General features: G+C 39.4%; 1 protein-coding gene across 1 annotated transcript; it reads right to left on the bottom strand.

Moving 5' to 3' along the window:
• Window positions 1–202: 202 nt before the first annotated feature.
• atad5a (ATPase family AAA domain containing 5a) lies at window positions 203–16,471 on the bottom strand. Its single transcript, XM_062990441.1, has 23 exons — window positions 16,380–16,471; window positions 15,402–15,479; window positions 13,605–15,307; window positions 12,255–12,333; window positions 12,009–12,167; window positions 11,759–11,906; window positions 11,593–11,671; window positions 11,301–11,482; window positions 11,064–11,212; window positions 10,707–10,854; window positions 10,285–10,614; window positions 8,927–9,023; window positions 8,737–8,819; window positions 8,529–8,668; window positions 8,227–8,401; window positions 6,969–7,142; window positions 6,580–6,789; window positions 6,432–6,496; window positions 6,164–6,344; window positions 5,902–6,062; window positions 4,657–5,507; window positions 3,669–3,827; window positions 203–634 (listed from the first exon to the last, which is right to left on the bottom strand). The coding sequence occupies exons 2-23, from the start codon at window positions 15,453–15,455 to the stop codon at window positions 556–558; spliced, it is 5,406 nt and encodes a 1,801-aa protein (XP_062846511.1). The 5' UTR covers window positions 15,456–15,479; window positions 16,380–16,471; the 3' UTR covers window positions 203–555.
• Between the last annotated feature and the right edge of the window lie 5,128 nt (window positions 16,472–21,599).

Here is a 21,599-nt window from a genome sequence, read left to right as displayed (position 1 = left end):
AAATAAATAAATGAATATTGACACAAACAAGAATTGACACAGATTAGGTTACGTTAGTGGAAAAGCCTGGTTCACTACAATAAGGACTGCACAATACACTGTGAGCAATTTAAGCAGTAGTCAAATGGATTGAAATAGTTGTAAAAATGTCCATATTTATTGGTTAGGATTCATTACTATTTAAATTAAACATGGTCATAATTCTAAAAATGAACACTGGTTATAGTCTGTCAAAGTGTACAAACAAGTGAGAAACTGAAACTGAATTTTAGTGGCTAAGTACAAAGTTTGGAGTGAACGTGTGATAAACGGAACAGTAAGTGATACATACATTTTCAGTAAAAATACTTTGACAATTTCAATTTATTACTTGATTAAAAACACATGGCATGATAAAAGTACAAAACATGAGAAGCTCCACACCAAGTTATATAAAACAGAAAAATTCACCAACATAAAATCTCTCTTCAAATTAAGGGATATAATATTACTGTACAAATGCATATTCATTAGCTGCCACACACAGGCTGCCTCAACATGCTGTCATCAGATTATTCAAGGGAAACTTGAGGCCAGGTGCTGAAGAGTGCTTTTAGGTAGATCAAGATGAATGCCATCAAAGTAGTGCATGAACCTATGGAAACAAACACAACATTTAATACTTGAAGATTTTATTGGGAGGTGGTGTCTGAGTGCAGTTTAGCCACAACGGTTAAGGTCCTGGACCACTGGATGGGATGGTTTCTGATTTACACCCCACCATAACGAAATTGTCACTTCTGGGCCCTTTAATGGCTTGCAATTGTAAGTCACTTTTGATAGAAGTATCAAGTGCCTTTTAATGTAAATGTGTCTCCAAATTAAAAAACAAAACAACTAAACAACTCACAATAAAAGTCTGAGACATTAAATAAAATGCACCGGCCCATAGCATAGTTTTTTTTTTTTTTTTTTTTAGAATATGTTAATGTTTCAGATGCTGTAGCTTGTTTGGTTTGTATAGAATGAGAGATGTAAACCACATCCTGTCCTTGCATATATTTAACTGAGGTTAATAAAAAGGCCTGTGGTACATCACTTTTCTTTAATCGGTTTATTAGATACAAACTCAGCTAAAACCCGCATAGCTTTATAAGGTACATGTACACCAATGAGCCAAATCATCAGGAACACCCGCCTAATATGCTGTCAAAAAAAGCTCTAACCTGCCGAGACATGTACACCACAAAACATTTGAAGGAGTCCTGTAGTATTTGGTAGCAAGAAAACACAGGTGTTTAAGTAGGTCCTTAAACGCCTGTGCAAACTCATCCACAAGTAATCGACACACGTGCCCAACCGTTCACATAAACATAGAGAAAAAGCAGGATCTGTATGACTAGTCAACCTTCTTCCATTGCTCAGATGAAAAGTTTTGATGCCTGTGTGCACATTGTAGGTGCGTTCAACGGTAGACAGGAGTTAGCATGGGTAGTTTGACTGGTTTGAGATCATGCAGCCCCGTATACAAAAGGGTTTGACAGACTGTGTGCACACATTTATCAAATTTAAACCACAATAGCTCTTCTTTTAGTCTGTACCAGACTCCATTGCCTTCAATTCCTCTGGAATCAGACAGTCTTGACCACCAAACAACCAATCAGCAAGTTCCTCCTCAGACCACTGTCAAAGTGTACACACCAAGGCCAACCCTTGATGTTTCTAAGATACTTCAACCCTGTCATCTCGCCATAATGATTTGGCCCTTATCAAAGTCACTCGGGTCTTTATGCCTGATCGTATCTGTTGCAATCAACATATGCACTACAAGCAATTACCATCATCCCAAATAACATTAGATATAACCCTGACTGATACGCACCTGCAGTGCTGAGAATTTTACACAAATGTCTAGTCAATGTTGGTCCTATGGTGGCTGTTTCCACTGATGGACCATGGCATTTTTACCAGCTGTATATCTACAGTTTTATTTAGATCTGTTTATTTGATCTAAAAGCACTAAGTAGGCAACTTAAATTATATACAGTGTATCACAAAAGTGAGTACACCCCTCACATTTCTGCAAATATTTTATTATATCTTTTCATGGGACAACACTATAGACATGAAACTTGGATATAACTTAGAGTAGTCAGTGTACAGCTTGTATAGCAGTGTAGATTTACTGTCTTCTGAAAATAACTCAACACACAGCCATTAATGTCTAAATAGCTGGCAACATAAGTGAGTACACCCCACAGTGAACATGTCCAAATTGTGCCCAAAGTGTCAATATTTTGTGTGACCACCATTATTATCCAGCACTGCCTTAACCCTCCTGGGCATGGAATTCACCAGAGCTGCACAGGTTGCTACTGGAATCCTCTTCCACTCCTCCATGATGACATCACGGAGCTGGTGGATGTTAGACACCTTGAACTCCTCCACCTTCCACTTGAGGATGCGCCACAGGTGCTCAATTGGGTTTAGTCCATCACCTTTACCTTCAGCTTCCTCAGCAAGGCAGTTGTCATCTTGGAGGTTTTCGAAGGGAGGGGATCATGCTCTGTTTCAGAATGTCAGTACATGTTGGAATTCATGTTTCCCTCAATGAACTGCAGCTCCCCAGTGCCAGCAACACTCATGCAGCCCAAGACCATGATGCTACCACCACCATGCTTGACTGTAGGCAAGATACAGTTGTCTTGGTACTTCTCACCAGGGCGCCGCCACACATGCTGGACACCATCTGAGCCAAACAAGTTTATCTTGGTCTCGTCAGACCACAGGGCATTCCAGTAATCCATGTTCTTGGACTGCTTGTCTTCAGCAAACTGTTTGCGGGCTTTCTTGTGCGTCAGCTTCCTTCTGGGATGACGACCATGCAGACCGAGTTGATGCAGTGTGCGGCGTATGGTCTGAGCACTGACAGGCTGACCTCCCACGTCTTCAACCTCTGCAGCAATGCTGGCAGCACTCATGTGTCTATTTTTTAAAGCCAACCTCTGGATATGACGCCGAACACGTGGACTCGACTTCTTTGGTCGACCCTGGCGAAGCCTGTTCCGAGTGGAACCTGTCCTGGAAAACCGCTGTATGACCTTGGCCACCATGCTGTAGCTCAGTTTCAGGGTGTTAGCAATCTTCTTATAGCCCAGGCCATCTTTGTGGAGAGCAACAATTCTATTTCTCACATCCTTAGAGAGTTCTTTGCCATGAGGTGCCATGTTGAATATCCAGTGGCCAGTATGAGAGAATTGTACCCAAAACACCAAATTTAACAGCCCTGCTCCCCATTTACACCTGGGACCTTGACACATGACACCAGGGAGGGACAACGACACATTTGGGCACAATTTGGACATGTTCACTGTGGGGTGTACTCACTTATGTTGCCAGCTATTTAGACATTAATGGCTGTGTGTTGAGTTATTTTCAGAAGACAGTAAATCTACACTGCTATACAAGTTGTACACTGACTACTCTAAGTTATATCCAAGTTTCATGTCTATAGTGTTGTCCCATGAAAAGATATAATGAAATATTTGCAGAAATGTGAGGGGTGTACTCACTTTTGTGATACACTGTATAAGAGCACTCAGACAGTAGGTAAATCTAACTAAGTAACTAAATTACTCAACCTATTCCAAATTAACATGTGCTGTTTCTTTAATGAATGGTGCTCTGACCTCCGTTTCACTTTGCCCTGTTCCTTCAGTCTCTCTGATCTACAAATGGTACGCAAAGAGGGCAGGTAGTCCATCAACACTGCTGCTCTGTTTCCTTGTGTGCTAAATGACCGGCTGGTGAGAACAGTGTTAATCACCTCCTTCCTAATCTTCAGTGCCCTGTTAAACATAAAACATAACATTCAGTAAGGTTAGACTACTATAGGTTTCACAGACATGTCAAGTGTTGTATTAGATCAGTAGACTCTAGTAAGACAAACTATTAAATCAGACCATATTTTTTAACATTTAATGTAGCCTGATTTAAATAATGTTTTTGCTTCGACGTCTGTAAATGTTAAGATCTAAAATAGACATTTAAACATAACTGCTAGTTAATAAAGGTTGTTTCTGAAGCACCTGCTTGATTCACCGTTTATACTGAAGCTTTTACTTCCTGCTTTGAATGAATGGAACAATACATTATTCTTAAAGTTTGAAAAGTCACTTCCAGTGTTTGTTTACAAATTAATATGGTGCAGTTTTTAATGTATTACATTTTGCCTACTGCAAGGTAGGTTAAAACTGTTCGTGTTGTCTTGTGTAAGAATTTCTGTTATAGTTCCAGGCATGTGTACTTGATTTTCTCTCCTTGGTGTATTTGGGGCATTTTATAAGTATGTGTTTTATCGTAATAGGGCTTGTTTTTTCTCTGACTAGTTGATCCACTTTTTATTCCCTGCTATCTTGCTATGTCCTGGTACCCAGCATAATTTTATGTCATATTCTGTGAGTTTGTTAATTGTCCTTTGTATGTAATAAATGATAGGGTGGTCTGATGTACATGATTCTAGTGCTTTAAAGCATAATTGTAAGGTAGATTTGTAGATTTTAGTTTTCTCCTGCATATTTTCGTGCCGAATGGTGGTAAATAATGACATTAAATGGCTCTGGTAAATGACACTTTGACATAATACTGTGTGCGAACTTTTTATTGCCATATCCTTACCTGGGTTCACAGACTGTGCTGTGACAAAGGCTGAAACTCTGCCTGTGTGAGGCTACAGGAAGGGTAAGCTCCTCCACCGTCTCTTTCCTGATCTGCTCGTCCAATTCCTGGACCTCATTCCAGATCTTAGAGATTTGATCCTTACACTTCGAAAAACTCAGACTACCTAAAGCAGCTTGAAGTTCCTCTGCGTCAAATCCACTCATACGACCTCTACTATCTAGACGAACTTCATCAGTCATACCACTCTTAATATTTGCTCCTGGCCAGTAAAATGTTTGTGGTCGACAAGCGCCCTCTACCTGAGAAGGCACGTGATGCAGAGATGAGTCCAAGAATGACATATGGTCCAAGTACTCAGCTATTGTACTTAGACAATGTGACACAGGCTTACTCCTCTTCCTCTCAGCTTCAGACATCTCAGCTCGCCGCCTCCGTATTGAAGTTTCCAATGACTTCTGAGCAATCTGATCCTGGGCTGGTCTGATGTCCTGATCCCTAGCAAGGTCAAGGCTGGGTTTGGGCAAGGACAAGAAGTCATCTGAATCAGAATCGGACTGAAGAGCATTTTTACTGTCCTTTTTTAACTGCTTTTTACGCCTCATTGTGGAAGACACTTTAAGAGGGCTGGAGTCATCACATTGCTCCCCCTGCAGTACCCTGCCATGGCTGGTCTGGGACGCAGGCTGTGGTTCTGGATTTAATGCTGATTGTGATCCAAGAGTGGGTCTTGGCAGTGGACGAATAGGCAAAGGCAGAAGCCCCTCCATGTTTGAGTAGAGCAAATTCACACCTCTCATGTCAGCCTCCAGACTCCAAGATCTCAGGCTTTCTATAGCTGAATAATTACTCTGAAAGATGAAATATAAAGCAGACGTCAAAGTACACTAATGTTACGGTTGTGCATTAATTTACTGAATTTCCTATTTAAAGGCAAGATATATTTCATTTGCAAAGGTGGGTATGTGTTTGTGTATATTTGGGCCTTGGGTGGAGCAGCTGTAAATTATGCTAGCCCACTAGGACAGCTGGGATCCAGCATTCATATTCCCAGTGTAAAATGTATTTTACTGTAAGAAGAAACCAAATAAAAAAACAAAACACTACACCTGTTTTAAAGTGTCAGTGTGGTATAATTCACCCCTTAGACATGAAACTTGCTTTACTGCTTATTTAACCTCTAAAATATTATGTACAAATATGTATTTATTATATAACTAAAGAGAGAAAACAACTGAAATTTACCTTAAATAAATCATCTCCCCCTTTTTCATGATTAATGTTTAGGAGGCCCAGCAAAGACTCTGTGCATCCAATATGACACGGTGGTAAATTGGCCAGAGGTAGTGTTCCACCAACACCTTTCACCTTAGCAGTCTCACTCCTTCCATCACACTCAGGGCCTCCTGGGGAAAACAATAGTATTAAACTTTGCCTTCTGTCACATTTGTGCCTGCCTTTAATTCCCTACTGACCTTTTTCTCTTTTTAATAACAAATGTAATTACCTGATGGTGAGATGGGGCGTGGCACCTGGCATCCTCCTCCACTGCGAGTCCAAAACTGCAGGTGCAGGAGGCTCTGCCGTACGTCACATTTATTCCAATGCAGCAAGCTTGTCAAGTCCTGTGTGTCTGTCCTCACATTTTCCACCATACACAGAAGCTGCAGGTAACTCGCAACATCCAGCTGAGGAAAATATGATGGGAAAACTCTACTTCAGACCAGCGTACAACAAGTAATTTCACTAAAGATTCAAAGCACAAATGGTCTTACCTCAGAAAGAGCTTGGAAATGGATTTCTTCAAAACAGCCATCAAAAGTTGTGCTAAAGGTAGGATCTGAAAAGGTAAGACTTGCATAAATACCATAATTCTATAAAAGCTGTTTTGTCAAACAACCCAAGCACTATTCTTGCAGTTACCACTGGTTGTTAGGATGACCGGTCTCTTGGTTGTGGTCATGAAGGTTTTGATTGCAGCCAGGAACCCAGAATCATCATCAAATATGACATCAACTTCTTCAAACAAGATGAGAGAGGTGGCAGTTCTTTTGCCCTGGTCTTCCGCTGTGGGCTTGGTCTCCAAACTTCTGCTTTCAGCTTGCGTTACTTTAGCAGATTTTTTTGGACCAGCTTATTTAAAAGAGAAGCAACAATTAAAATTATTTCATTAATCTTGGAATTATTATTTTCCACTATTTATTTACACAAGTCAACTGATGTGGAAATGTAGAACATGATTTCCAAACCATAATAAAAACTGCTTTTTAAATCAGATTTTACTGGTTAAATCCCAGATTTCTTGAACTTACTTGCTTGAGCCTTCTTGTCTTGATTTCCAGCATCTTTGCTGGGAGTCTTTCCACCCATTTTAAAAAAATTAGCTAGTGAAACTGGTGCCAGGCCTCCTTTTTTCTGTGTACCACGAGGAGACTGGGGGGTTTTTCTGGGAGATGACACAACTCTTCTAGGGGAGTTCACCTTTCCTGTTATGGGATAAAAATAAAAAATCAAGAATTTTAACCAATACAACTGAATCATTGCTAATTCCCCTACTGCAATTCTCTTGACGCTTGTGCCACCCAAACATTGGCCAGGAAAAGCTGAGACCGACACAAATGGCGTGTTGCTGGCCACATCTTTTCACTGACAAGCTTATAGCATCTTATCGAAAGAGCAAACACATCACCAAATATCATATGAAGTCATACATGCTTATTTAGTAACAAACAGTGTAGTAAATGTGGCAATAACGTAGAATAGTAAAATGAACACTAAACCTAACTAGTCCAACAACATTACAAGCAGAAACTAAAAGCTAATCGAAGAATAAAGCTGCAGTCAGTACATTGAAGGACTTCCTAATAACATTAGTGTTGTTTTAAGATAAACAGTATTACCTTTATACTGGAGCATGATGCAAAATACCCACATGTGCAAATATTAACATGCATACAGACTTTATACTGATGCTAAAAATCTTCATCGTTTGTGATTTTAATAAATAATCAATTAGTTGTTCATTCTTTCAATTACAGATATTAATGAAATATGCTGGGTCTTTAATCTTCTCACATCTCCAATTATGACCTTTGTAATTTCATACAAAACTGCATTTCATAAAAAAACTGCACCTGAATAAACTGACAATGTCACTCAGTGGTAAAACCAGCAGAAAGTGGTTTTACTGTGTCTAAGGTAATAGGCTTAAATGTTGGGGTGAGTGTCTATATGCACTCAGCCTCATGGTGGGTGAAGCAGAGAGCTTTTCATGTGAAAAAGGCCTTGTGTCTATTATGGCAGGACTTCTGCTGATTTTCCTTTTCTTTTTAAATAGCTTTTAGCTTTAATAGTTTTGTTTCCCTTATTTCCACTCCTTAGTGTGCCAAGACTGGGTTTGCCTTCAGCTTGTTCAGCAAACTTGCCAGCAAAGTCTTTTGTTGCTTACCTTGCCTCCCCACAGCCTGCCTTGGAAATAATTGTTGCTTTGCTCTCAGAATTATATAACAAAGTGTGACTGAGATTAACATCAATGAAAATCTACAGAATGGTTTTAAACTTTCCACTCACTGGGTGAAGAGCCAGGTTTGGCTGAACTACCACTGCTGCTGCTGTAACTGTTGAAGTAAGTGGGCTTATAGGCATTGACCCCTTGGATGTCCACTTGGTGAGACTGTGTGGCCTCCTTCAACTGAGACAAGATCTGACGGCCACTTCGCTGAGAGGAACAATTCACCTCAAAGACCTAGGGCCGAAAATTCAATACAATGCCACCAGTTAACAGACAAGCATAATACAATTAATTGATGTATGCCATTAATAACAACCAACTTTTTAATTAAAACAAATACATTCATAAAGAAGAAACATACCTTAAATCCCAGCTCCTGAGCACATGCATATACAGCTGCAGTCTTGCCAACTCCAGTGGGGCCTGTGATCAGCACTGTATTACACAGCATGTCCTCTGTATCCTCCATCCACTCATTACCATCACCATCAAACCAGGAGTCTACACAGACACACAGCAGTCAGCAACATGCAGACCCAAATGATTTATTCCAACTTTGTTTATTTTACCATTGCTATCCTCTTCTTGCTTTTTCTCCTGCTGTTTTCTTCTCTCTTCCCGATCAGCCCGGAGTTTCCACTCCTTTAGCCAACTACATTAAAAAATGAACATCAGTAATTAACTCTTTCAGTTCACAGTAAAGGTGTCTGCATGAAAAAGCTTTTAACAGGTTCTTTAAAAGCTTTAAAAAGTACACACCTGTGTAACTTCCTAACTGAAGCTGTGTTTCCAATGATGTCATTGGAGTGCTGTGGCTGGTACTTCTCTGTCCAAAGCACATCCTCTCTTACAGGTTCTAGAAAAATAAAGATGAACAAAAAGAGGAAGTGTCAACTGAAACATGTGGACACTGTAATACCATGAAGTACTGTCAGTAGTTATCAGTTATTCACTTATATATTCACTTTATTTTCACTACTGCACTAAAGGAAAAATACAAAAGAAGAATAAAACTAATTTATCTGCCAGTGGAAGGAAAACCTAGGAACATGCTGCAAAATATATATATTTTTTATAATAATTTGTGCCAAAGCCCTTTTGATCGAATGGTTTAAAACAAAGTTTTTAGTTCTAGTTTAACCTACTGCTTTGCCAGATGTAGTGCAAACACTAAGCTTTTTTGTTTCCCATCAATTAAAAAAAAAATCTGACGTTGCATAAGTGCACAAGTAAGTGACTCTAACCCCATATTAAGTTCAGCCCTTCTAGTAAGGTTTTCCTAATAATTACTTAGCTGCATCTTATAGCAAGCCATGGTCTGCAAATAGCTTACAAAGCATCAAATGGAATCATATCATTGAAAGAAATCAGTGAGTACATTTCCAAGGCATTACCATCAAATATGGTAAAAACAGTCAACAAGTGAATTAAACGAGGCACAAAAGTGACATTAGCAAAACTGATAAAAACAAGAAAAAAAATCAGTACAAGGGGCTGCCATAAGGATTACAGCAACATTAAAGAAGCTGCAGGAAGTGCTGGTTGTGTACTACATGTGACAATCTCTCGTATTCTTTATGTATCTGGGCTGTATGGTTAAGAGGCAGAAAAAACATCCAGGCCTGGCTACATTGTACAAAAATCTATATTAATTCTGGTGGAAAAAAAAGAGTTGGCCAAATTTAATGTTTATTTAATTTACACACACAAAATGTGAAAGTAAGTGAATAACATCTAAGCATCTATGGTGTTCTTTATAGTATTTGTGTTTTATCTGTGGTTTTAAATGGCAATTTAAATGGCAATATGCTTTGTGTTGTGTTTCAGTCATGTGTGTTTGAAGCTGTCTCTGGGAGAGCAGAGCTGCATTCTTGTACACAGTTTCAACCCCTTTATGTTGCTTACTTTAACCATGATGCTACTGTCCCAAACAGCACCATTGCTTAAACATCTAATAAACATCTAATTTATTTTTGGTCTCCATTTATCATTACAACCCCATCAAAATATGTGTTCCAAAAAATTAACTTTACAGCACATATTTTTCTGCTGTCATTTTTTATCTATGATATGATTGTAAAATGTTGAATGTGGTACTGATTTAAAGTAACCTTTACCTTTGGTGGAGATCACTGAGGGTGGAGAATCAAGTATAATAGGAGAGTCACACTGCATTTTCTTAAGAGGTTCCTTCTCTGTCTGCTTGTTTCTCTGTGACCGCCTTCTGGAACCTGTGCTGGGAGCCACAGGGTCAGTGGCCTCTGGTGTCCGTCCGTCTGCTAAGCTTGGGCTGTCCAAAATGACTATGGGCTCCTCTTCCTTATGAGTCGACTTCTGTTTTTTGGCTAGCTTGCCTGATTTCTCTAACTCATCTACACGTTTCCGCTTCACACCAACAGACGCAGTCAGGCAAGTGGGTAAAGGTATTTTGGACCCACATTCACTTTCTATTGTAAATAATTAAAGCAAAATGTATGTAACAAAATACTTCAGAGTAAGAAAGGTTGTTTATGCTCCTTACAACAAGATATTTTCTTACCTGAACCCATAGCCTGCATATAGTCCTGGTGTTTTTTTAGAAAGCGGGTGAAGAATCGTTGAACAGGAAAAGTGGGATTGGATGTGCTAATTTCTTTTAACAGTTGCTCTCTAATAGGCTCAGTAAAATCTTCACGCCATCCAGAAACCTAAACAGATTGGAGAGACAGGAAATTTTTTTTTAGCCTTCCAATATGTGGACTAATCCAAAGTACAAGATTTGTGAAGGACCGTTATATGGGCATATATGGCATTTCTTTAAATAGCATTAGTAAAAATGCTATTAAAAACATTTCTAAATAAATTAAAATTGTCATACTGCCCAACTTGGTCTTCAGTTGATGCACTAATATCTTACCTTTTCTCTGCAGGATCTCTGAGCAGGAACAGTAAGGTGACCTGTAGGGCCCTCCAGGGACACCAGTGGGCTTAATGGTAAGTGGTAACTATCTTTCAGGCAACTGAGAAAAGGATTTTCAGGCCATGGAAGGGCCCACATTGAGCAATCTATACAAAATAATGACAAACCAAATGTGTTAACTGATTTTAGTCAACAAAATTAGACACTATAAATTATAGATGAGAATCGGCCTACCCATTGGTCTCTGCTGCACATGAACAACAGATCGGAATGAAGCACAGGCATGAGCGTAGGCTTCTCTATTAGCTGCTGTCCTAGCAATCTGTCTTTTAAAAGACTCGGGTAGACCACTCTTCAGAAACTCCCTCTTTGCTCTGAACTGCTCGTCATCTTGAGAGTTTTCAGAACCATCACAACTGTAGAAGTAAAGTTTGGAAGAAAAGGTGTGTAACGTGTCAATAAACAAGTCTATAATGTATTTGAGAGTATCATATTTATTTTTGTCCATTTCTTTTCCAATGAATACCTGCTTTCATCAAGAAGGGAAATCACTACTGCATGTCTCTGAGGTTTCCTGTCCATAAACATGGGTGCTACTTTGCCTGCTGTAGCAAACACAATCAATTAATAACATCATGTCATCTAATTTTGTGAAAAAGAATACAAAGTCCGTATTTTATATAACACATTACCTGAAACGATCTTAGAATTAGCCTTGTTGGAAAGCATGCTCTTGCCTAACACTTCATTCAGACTGCGAAGTTTTTTCTGACTCTTGTCAAGTTCTTCTGACTTCTGTGCATTGCTGCTTGGAGCAACATCCACAAACACTACAGAGTCCTAAAAATGACAGACAAATAACAACAGGTTATACAGTTACTGATCAAAGCTGTTTTACTGAACATAATCGAAACCTGTACGTAAACACAACAAAAGCCTCACCTCATCCTCGCAATAATTCATTTTGACCGATTCTTTGCTCCTTGCAGAGCGTCGCACAGAGGGCTGATCCCATGAAGGAGCCTGTTTACTTTGCTGAAGTGCTTTGGCTTTCTGTACCAACTTTTTAGCTTGTTTTCTTTTTTTGAGTGCATTTAATTCCTGTTAAAATAAAGTAATTAATAAGTTTATTGGCTTAAAAATACAAATGAATAACAAAAATGTGTGTGTGCATGGAGGGGAAATTACTTTTGCTGAAAGAGGACTTGATATTTCAAAATCTCCAGATTTTCTGACAGATGATGGAAACACTCTGGTGAGTTTAATTCTGTTTGAGAAAACAAACAAACAGTAATTTAGTTTAAGTTAATAGGTGCAATCAGAATGACATTATGAAATTAATATCAACATAAACATCACAATATGCTTTTCTAAAAGCATTACTGAAATTGCCAGTTCAAAGCAAATTTATACTCTGTATAGTATTCTATAAAACAGCAAATATGTGTACACACACACACACACACACACAATTACTGATTGTAGTCCATCTGTTTCTCTGCATGCTTTGTTAGCCCCCTTTCATGCTGTTTCTCAATTGTAATAGGACCTACAGAGCAGGTATAATTTGGGTGTTGGATCATTATCAGCACTGCAGTGACACTGACATGGTGGTGGTGTGTTAGTGTGTGTTGTGCTGGTATGAGTGGATAAGACAAAGCAATGTTGATGTAGTTTTTAAACACCTCACGGTCACTGCTGGATTGAGAATAGTTCATTAACCAAACATATATCCAGCCAACAGCGCCCCCTGGGCAGCGTCCTGTGACCAATGATGAAGGTCTAGAAGATGACCAACTCAAACAGCAGCAATAAATGAGCGATCGTCTCTGACTTTACATCTACAAGGTGGACCAACTAGGTAGGAGTGTCTAATAGAGTGGACAGTGAGTGGACACGGTATTTAAAAACTCCAGCAGCACTGCTGTGTCTGATCCACTCATTTACATTTTCAGCATTTAGCAGACGCTTTTATCCAAAGCGACTTACACAATGAGCTGAACACGATGAGCAATTGAGGGTTAAGGGCCTTGCTCAGGGACCCAACAGTGACAATTTGGTGGTGGCGGGGTTTGAACCGGCAACCTTCTGTTTACTAGTCCAGTACCTTAACCACTGAGCTATCACTGCCCACTCATACCAGCACAACACACACTAACACACCACCACCATGTCATTGTCACTGCAGTGCTCAGAATCATCCACCACCTAAATAATACCTACTCTGTGGTGGTCCTGACCATTAAAGAACAGGGTGAAAGCAGGCTAAAAAGGTATGTAAAGAAACAGATGGACTACAGTCAGTAATTGTAGAACTACAAAGTGCTTCTATATGGTAAGTGGAGCTGATAAAATGGACAGTGAGTGTAGAAACCAGGAGGTGGTTTTAATGTTATGGCTGATCGGTGTATATGTAATACTTTACAATTACACAATATTGCCCTGCACTTTACTCTGTTTCCATTTTAGGTATTAATATAGACTAAGTGATAACAGCTAAAAACAGCAAAGGTAAAGAGACAACTGGCTGAAACACACCTGATTGGGCTTCCTTGCTTGTCCACAACAGAAAGCATCTCAGCCCTGTAAACATTATTTTTAGTTCTGTGAGATTTTGGAGTTGAAACTTGTGCCACAACTTCCTGAGAAACTGTAGCAATTTCTGCTTTCTCCTGGCTTCTTGTCCTTCTAGGCAAAGAATCTTTGTCAGTCACAGAAGCTGTCTGTCTGCGTGTGAGATCTCTGGTAGATCTCCTTAGCACTTTGGCACTGGGAATGTTACTGTCAGCAACAGCATCACTTTCATTACCCAACTCCATTGGGGTGGGTGGATCCTCTTGCTTAGGAGGTATTTCTACTTGTGCAGACGACCCTGTCTGATTTTTCTTCAATGATGTCTTACTCTTTCTTTTCACTCCACTGCTGATAGGTTTATCTGTACTCTGCTTTGGTTTCATCTGGTCAGAATTGTTTTCATCAGTTTTCTCTTCAGGTTGGACTGTATCAGGTGTATTTTCCTTGTCCTGCCTTAATTTACCTGAGGCCTTGGACATTTTAGCTTTGGAGCCATCTGAACTTCGCTGCTTAAAAGCATTCATGAATTGCTTTCTTTCTTCCTGTGTGGATTTAGGAGTGGAGCTGGATTCAACTACAGCAAGCTCCAAATCTTCTTCATGAAGAACCACATTCGATTTTCTTTTAAGGTCAGGAAGAATGTCTGCAGCTACTTGAGGGGTTGTGAAGGTTGATATTTTGTCATCTTCCGTGTGGCTCTTTTTATTTCTAGTGAAAATTGATGCCATTCTTAACTGAGGGCTTTTGATTAATTCAGGTGAAATAGAATGCACTTCAGCTTGCACTGTTAGGGTTCTTGGTGACACCTGTGGTACTGCAAGTTCCACGTCACTCACATCCAGACAAGACTTAGAATCATGTATTGGTTTGGCTGTGCAGGTTTCTGACTTAGACTCTGTCATGTCATTTTCATTGACCTGACTCTGTACAAACTCTTCAAAAGACACAGTTATGGTGTTACAGCTCAGTGCTGAAGTTTCATCCATGTTGACTTCCAGGCTAGCATCATTAAGAGACTGCTCCTTGTCCTCAATAATACAACTTTCACTATGGCTAACTTTAGCTTTTTTGTTTGTCCTCACCACTGGCTTTTTATTTCTACCTTTACCCTCAGCAAAAGATGTGCTTTCTTTGCATAAACTATCATCCTCTGTATTTTGAAGAGTCGCCGCTTTAACTTTTTTCTCATCTTCATATGTCTCCGTGGAATTCTTACATTTAAGGGATTCTTCACTTAAGCATATTTCACTGCTTATTTGAGAAGGTAGAGCTGCAGTGTCACTTCCAAGCACAGACAGACCACCTCCCTCCTTCACCATGGATTCACATGGGCTATCAGTGATTACTGCACAGACATCACTGAGAGCTTCTTGTTCATGTAGCTTGTTTTGCTGCTTGATTTTTCTGGTGCGTTTTTGCTTCTGTGCTCCACTCAGTTTAGTAGAGGCCTCCTGAAAGCTGGATGACTCCGTAGACTGAAGGTCAATGCACTTTTTTACAGAGCTGACCTTCTCCTGTGCTGGGGGGGTCTTCCGAAAGTAGTCCTTTATATTATTTGATCGAGGTGGAGAGAAAGGTTTTTCCACAGTTTTGGTCAAAGGCATAAAATAGTTTGTGATGGTCCTTGTAGGTACTAAATCATCATCTTTTTTCATCTTCTTGCAAGGCTAGGTATTAAAAAAGGAGAACGAGTTACAATTCTCAAATTATTTGACACTGACAAAAATTATCAGTGCATTATTAAAGAGCAAAATGTCAAACCTGCGTAGCTTCAAAATCTTCAATAACAGCTGCTACAGCAACAACACCAGCCATTGCTGCTTAATCTTCAACCTACAGCTATATGGATGTTACAACACAACGTGTCATTGTTTAGCTGTTTTTGCTGGCATAGTAAGTGTCAGCTATGTTCTGTGAAAAAGGAATTAGCATATTTACATATGATGGCATTCCAGTGGGTTCTATTTCGCTTTGTCTTTCTCCAAAATTACATACCAGACACATTAGAACTATAAACAGTTACAACTATAACAATTAGCTTTATAATGAAGTCCAATAAGACACAATAAAGATTAAGGCAATGAATCTGTATGTGAGATTACATAGCAGGATTAAAGAGTGATACTTGATTCAAGCATTAATGTTTCCATTATTTTCATGACAGTCAACAACATGGTGTATAATAATGTTTTAATCACATAAGCAGATTAAGTGATGAATTATGCATGGAACTTTTTGTGATATGAAAATGCATTGAGATCTCGGATCCTGTGCAAATCATTACAAAAATGTACTGGTAACATTACATAGCAGGTCGAATACATTTTCTCTTAATGATACACATGGGTATAAGACAAAGTTAAGTTTCTAACCCTGAAGATAAAATCAATTAACTTTTAACCACTTCTGAACATACAGCCAGTGTTTTAGAGTCACTTTGTCAGCAAAGCTACAAAAACTAAAACATGAAAATGAATAGTGGATGGCTTGTGTTCTACTGATGTATCTAAACCACGTAGCCGAACTCTTCTTGTTCCAGACTGTTGTACAGCAATGTCACAGGGTTCCTAAAGATTTCCTATTGTTTACACTAAAACTGCCTTCCTCTTCTTTGTGACAGTAAAAACGTCATTATTTGTTTACATACACATAAAAACCCGATAATACAATGTATTTGTATGAAACACTGTGACCTTGCACTGCATAGTACTTTTTAAATAAAGATGTAAATACACTCACCAGTTGTCCTTCTTGAATGAAAAAGATAATTCATTATCCGTGAAGCCTAAACTATAGAGGTTACACCAACAATAAACTGTAGTCACGGTAGTGCTCCAAAGCTAATCAATACATACAAACAAAGCTAGCTGGCCAACTTATTTCACTGACTAGCCAACAACTCCTCCACAAAAATATGTATGCCATAAAGTTAACAAACAACACTTGACACACATAAATTTAAGCTTACAAAATTTCTCCTTTAGATAAAGTCCGGACAAAACCATTAAACTTTTTAACCGGACTCATTTCATGTACAGTAAATGCAAAAGCCGAAACTCGTTCATTATTTTTCCCGCAAATGGCGCCAAACAACACCGACCGCTTCACCGCGCCGAATCCACCAATCACAGCGCTCTGCGTCATCGCGCACGAGAGGATATTGCGTACATGTACTCACAACCAGAGCCGTAGATAGAGAGAGTTGCGACACTCCTTGATCTCGCCGCTACGCGGTCACGTGGTTCATGTAACCCTCCAATAGTTCCAAACAAACCCGGCGCTGTCATGTTATCATATGGGACAGGCAGCAGTAACTGACATATTAAACGGTAAATAATAAAATATTGTACAGTTTCTGGGTATTTTCACCTGTCTTTACATTTACTGCATCTGCTTTAATGTCAATATAAAGTGGAAGGTATATAAAGTGGAAGATTGATGTTTATAATGACTTGGTAATAGGTCGTTCTTGTTAGCACACAGTACATTATATTAGCATACATTACATAATGCGATATCATTAAGTATTAGAGACAATATACAGTACAGAGATTAAAGTTTTTGGGGTTTTTTTTTTGCATAAACTAATCTCCCTTCACTCTCCTGAGGATTCATAATAATAATAATTTTGGTTAAACACTAAGCCATGTGGCTGGATTCATAAGGTTTACCTGCACTGAATGAACAGATTGATAAACACACTACCGTAACCTTTAACATTATAGTGCAGGTACAGGAAATAGCATTAATTCATCTCTTATTTCATGAGTGATTAATAATTGATTCCTACATGTAATACATTAATGAATTCATTATGAATATGCACAAGTTCATTTTGTCTAATGTAAGTGGTGGACAAGGTACACAAACCATGTAGTTGAGTTCAAGTAGAGATATCGAAGGTAAAATATTACTCCAGTAAAAGTAGTAGTGAAAGTAAAATACTCTTTACCTCCACTTGTGTAAAAGTACTAAAGCATTTACCTTCAAATGTACTTAAGTATGAAAGTAAAAGTAGCATGATTTATTGTGGTCCTAATGTTTTATTATCATTTCTGTAACAAGACTCTTGATTAATCAACTCATTTTAGGTGAAAAGACTCTAGTGGCATTAATTAATCTGACACTATTTTTTCCTCAGTATTTTCTGAGATATGTGTTCACAAAGCAGGATTTCTCCATGTAACTTAGGTCTAATGTAAAATCTGTTCAGTGAGAAAATAGTTAACCCTTGCTCAACCACACAGCCTTTATATTTTAAGACACTGACATACAGTACAACATAAGCATGTATCATGACAATCTCAACAAACGGCAATGTTTTGCCTGGTTGATGAGATCATAGCATGAGAAGAGAGAATGACAAATTTAGGTTTCAAATATAGGGATTTATTTAAGAATTCCTCAATGTAAGAGGAAACAACAAGACAAGACAAAATGGTGAAGTATGAGCAAAAATGTATGTGTGCAAATAAAAAAAATGACTACATGTAACATTTTGTAGATTCACTGTCGTACCATGGTTGGCTGTGCAGCATTTGGATGCACCAATCGGTCAGAGAAAGGAATGCAGATGTATGGCTTTCCAAAGGAAAGAGACAGAAGAAAAAAATGGTTAGCAATGGTCAGCAGAAGCAACATGACAATCACACAAAACTACAATAACAGAAAACTATGTCAAGTAAGTTATATGTAAAGTGAAATAGAAAATTATCTGTGGTAAACATTTCAAAGTGATTTGTTTTTAAACAAAGAGCACATTAGAAATCCAACTGACCATTATGGGGTATGTCTAAAGCATGTGTGGAAGCTGAACTTGCAAGCCTTTCTGCAGGCACATTTTGAGGAGGATCAATTCATTTCCACAAAAAAAGGCCAAATGAAGTTGAGGGCTGATGCCATTCCCACCGTATTTGTACATCGCTCTAGGCCTAAGAGGAGGAAGGCCCCTTCACTGAGACTTCCAGAAGAACTGCTAACAGTTACTGCAGTGACCAGTGACCACAACTACTATGCTACAAATACATGTGGTATGATATTGTACATGTGAACTCTCAGTAATATATACTACTCTAAATCTGAAAAAGTTGGGATGGTATGGAAAATGCAAATAAATAAAGCAGTGATTTAGAAATGTATGTAGTTGTATTGAATTGCAAACAGTATGAACAAAGGATATTTTATCTTTTACAGCTTTATTCCATTTATTTCATTCGCTAAAGGCATGTACAAAGGCATGCATCCAGGAAAGTTTTTTGGAAGCAAAGATAGGGGGAAGATAATCACTTTATCAGCAAATGTGTAAGAACACTGTTAAAAACCTGTGGGAGTGGAGGCATTTGGGTTGTACCATTGTACATGAAATATTCCATATGCATACTGTCTGCAATGAAATTAAATCCAACTAAAAGTACTTTTACAAATAATTCATTTCTTCATTTACATTCACCATACCATCCTAACCTTTTCTGATTTGGGTTTCTAATAATATTCCTCGTTTCACATCAGTTCATGTCTAGCCTACATTCCTGCCATGTTGTTAATCAGCACATTATTGTTTTTAAAGAAATTGAGGGAGAATTTGAGGAAAGAGAGGGTGCAGATTGTGGCAAATGTGAGGTGAATGAGATGGATATTCCAGTACATCAAATGCATCCAGTGAGTGAGCATCTAGGCAGTCAGCATCCAGTGAGTGAGCATCTAGGCAGTCAGCATCCAGTGAGTGAGCATCCAGTGAGTGAGCATCTAGGCAGTCAGCATCCAGTGAGTGAGCATCTAGGCAGTCAGCATCCAGTGAGTGAGCATCCAGTGAGTGAGCATCTAGGCAGTCAGCATCCAGTGAGTGAGCATCTAGGCAGTGAGCATCCAGGCAGTGAGCATCCAGGCAGTGAACCAGGAGCCAATCAGCCAGAATTCAGTCAGCAAGATCTGAAAGAGGAACTGAAAACTGAAAGAGCAATGAGAAGAAGAGCAGAGAGCACACTGAAACAGCAGAAAAAAATAAATGCAGCACTGAGGCAGAAAAACATTATGATTCAGAAGAAATTTGCAGCATTTTTAACAAAAGATCAAATTACAGCAATTGGACTAAAGAACAAAAGAGGGATGCGGTGGGGAAATGAAACTGTAAAAAAAGCAATAAAAATCCGCTTCACTGCAGGTACCACTGGCTACAAAATGCTCCAGGAAATGCAAATTCCACTACCGGACATAAGAACCATACAAAGAAGGATGCAGCACATTAAGCTGGAGCCAGGAGTATTAGGGGAGGTATTTGAGATGCTAAAACTGAAAGCTGATGGCCTCACAAAGTTTGAGAGGGAGTGTGTGCTTACTTTGGACGAGATGGCCATCACTCCGAGTGTGGAGCTGCATATGGGGACAGGCAAGGTGTATGGGGATGTGACGCTACCCAATCACACAGGAGCTGCAACACATGCCTGTGTTTTTATGTTGGCAGGAATCACCACACGATGGAAACAGATAGTGGCATACCACTACAGTGGTAATTCCACTGATGGGGCAGTATACCGGCCAATCATCCTTACCATAACAGAAATGGCAGCCTCTATAGGGCTTCATGTGGTGAATGTCACAACAGACATGGGCAGCCCTAACCGAGCAATGTGGAAGTCCTTTGGAGTTCACCACAATCAAACATCGGTCCCACATCCAGTCCAGTCGCAAAGGAGGCTTTACTTCATGCCAGATGTTCCACATCTGGTAAAGAACCTGAAAAGTGCTCTGGTCCGTGGACAGACGTTTATCATTCCACCAGATGTGGTTGGAAAGGAAAAACTTTCATCTAATGAGGTTTCCATTGGTCCATTACAAGATCTGGTAATATTTCAAGAGGGGATGCCTTTAAAAATTGTTCCAAATCTTTCCAGAAAAACACTTCAACCCAGCCACTTCGAAAAAATGAAGGTGAGCTCTGCGATGCATGTCTTCAGCAAGGCAACAAGTGCTGGCCTCAAGTACCTGGTGGAAGAGGAACAACGGCCCAAATTTTATCTCACAACATCTTGGTTTCTAGAGCAAGTTGACCACTGGTTTGATCTTATGTCCTCACGCCATGTCATCACAGCCTTGAGCCAATTCAAACCAGATGAGTATCAAAAAGCCATTAGCTTCCTACAGGACATGATCCATCTATTTCGTGGTCTGAAGATCGGTTGTAAGGGAACCTGGAAACCAGTACAAACCGGAGTTGTGATGGCTACATCAACAATACTGGAAATCCAGCAAGACATGCTGAGCCAGGGACACAAGTTTGTGTTGACAAGCAGATTCACACAAGACTGCCTGGAAAACACCTTCAGCTGTATTAGACAGAGGAATCCTGTCCCAACTCCAGTGGAGTTTAGTTATGCACTGCGAGCAATTACAGTTGGACAGTTTCTGTCAACAGTGAAAACTGGAAGCTACCAGGAGGATGAAAGTGACCATTTAGCAGACTTCCTGGAGACAACTGACAGCTTCTGTAGTCCTGGTCTGAGGGTGGAGGAGCTACTGGATTCAAGAGCAGCACCTGAACTAACAAAAACAGACACATGTGTTTTATACCATCTTGCAGGCTACATTGTTAAGAAGGTAATCACTAACTCTACAGTTTGTGAGAAATGCAAAGCTGCAATTACAGGCAACAATGAGAGTCCTGATGGAGAATGCAGCATTTTACTACGACTGAAAGAGTTCAAGAGGGGTGCTCTTTACCAGCCATCAGATGAAGCATTTGATCTCATCTGTAGAGCTGAGCAGCTGTTCCGGGTGAGAACAAGTGTTTCCATCATGGAGCTCCATGATGCAGTGACATTGCTGGAAAGAGAGGCCATGCTCCTTGGAAAGCAAGCTTCCCTTATGCCATGATCTAAAAAAAAAAATTATCACCAGGTACATCAGGCTGAGGTTACGAATAGAGTCTAGGTGTATCAGAGCTGCAAGGAGGGAAAAGCAAAT

The sequence above is a fragment of the Trichomycterus rosablanca genome, chromosome 2, assembly GCF_030014385.1.
Source record: "Trichomycterus rosablanca isolate fTriRos1 chromosome 2, fTriRos1.hap1, whole genome shotgun sequence".
Classification (NCBI taxonomy): Eukaryota; Metazoa; Chordata; class Actinopteri; order Siluriformes; family Trichomycteridae; genus Trichomycterus; species Trichomycterus rosablanca.
The sequence above is the reverse complement of the archived record's forward strand: the minus strand, read 5'-3'. Positions and strand labels throughout refer to the sequence as shown.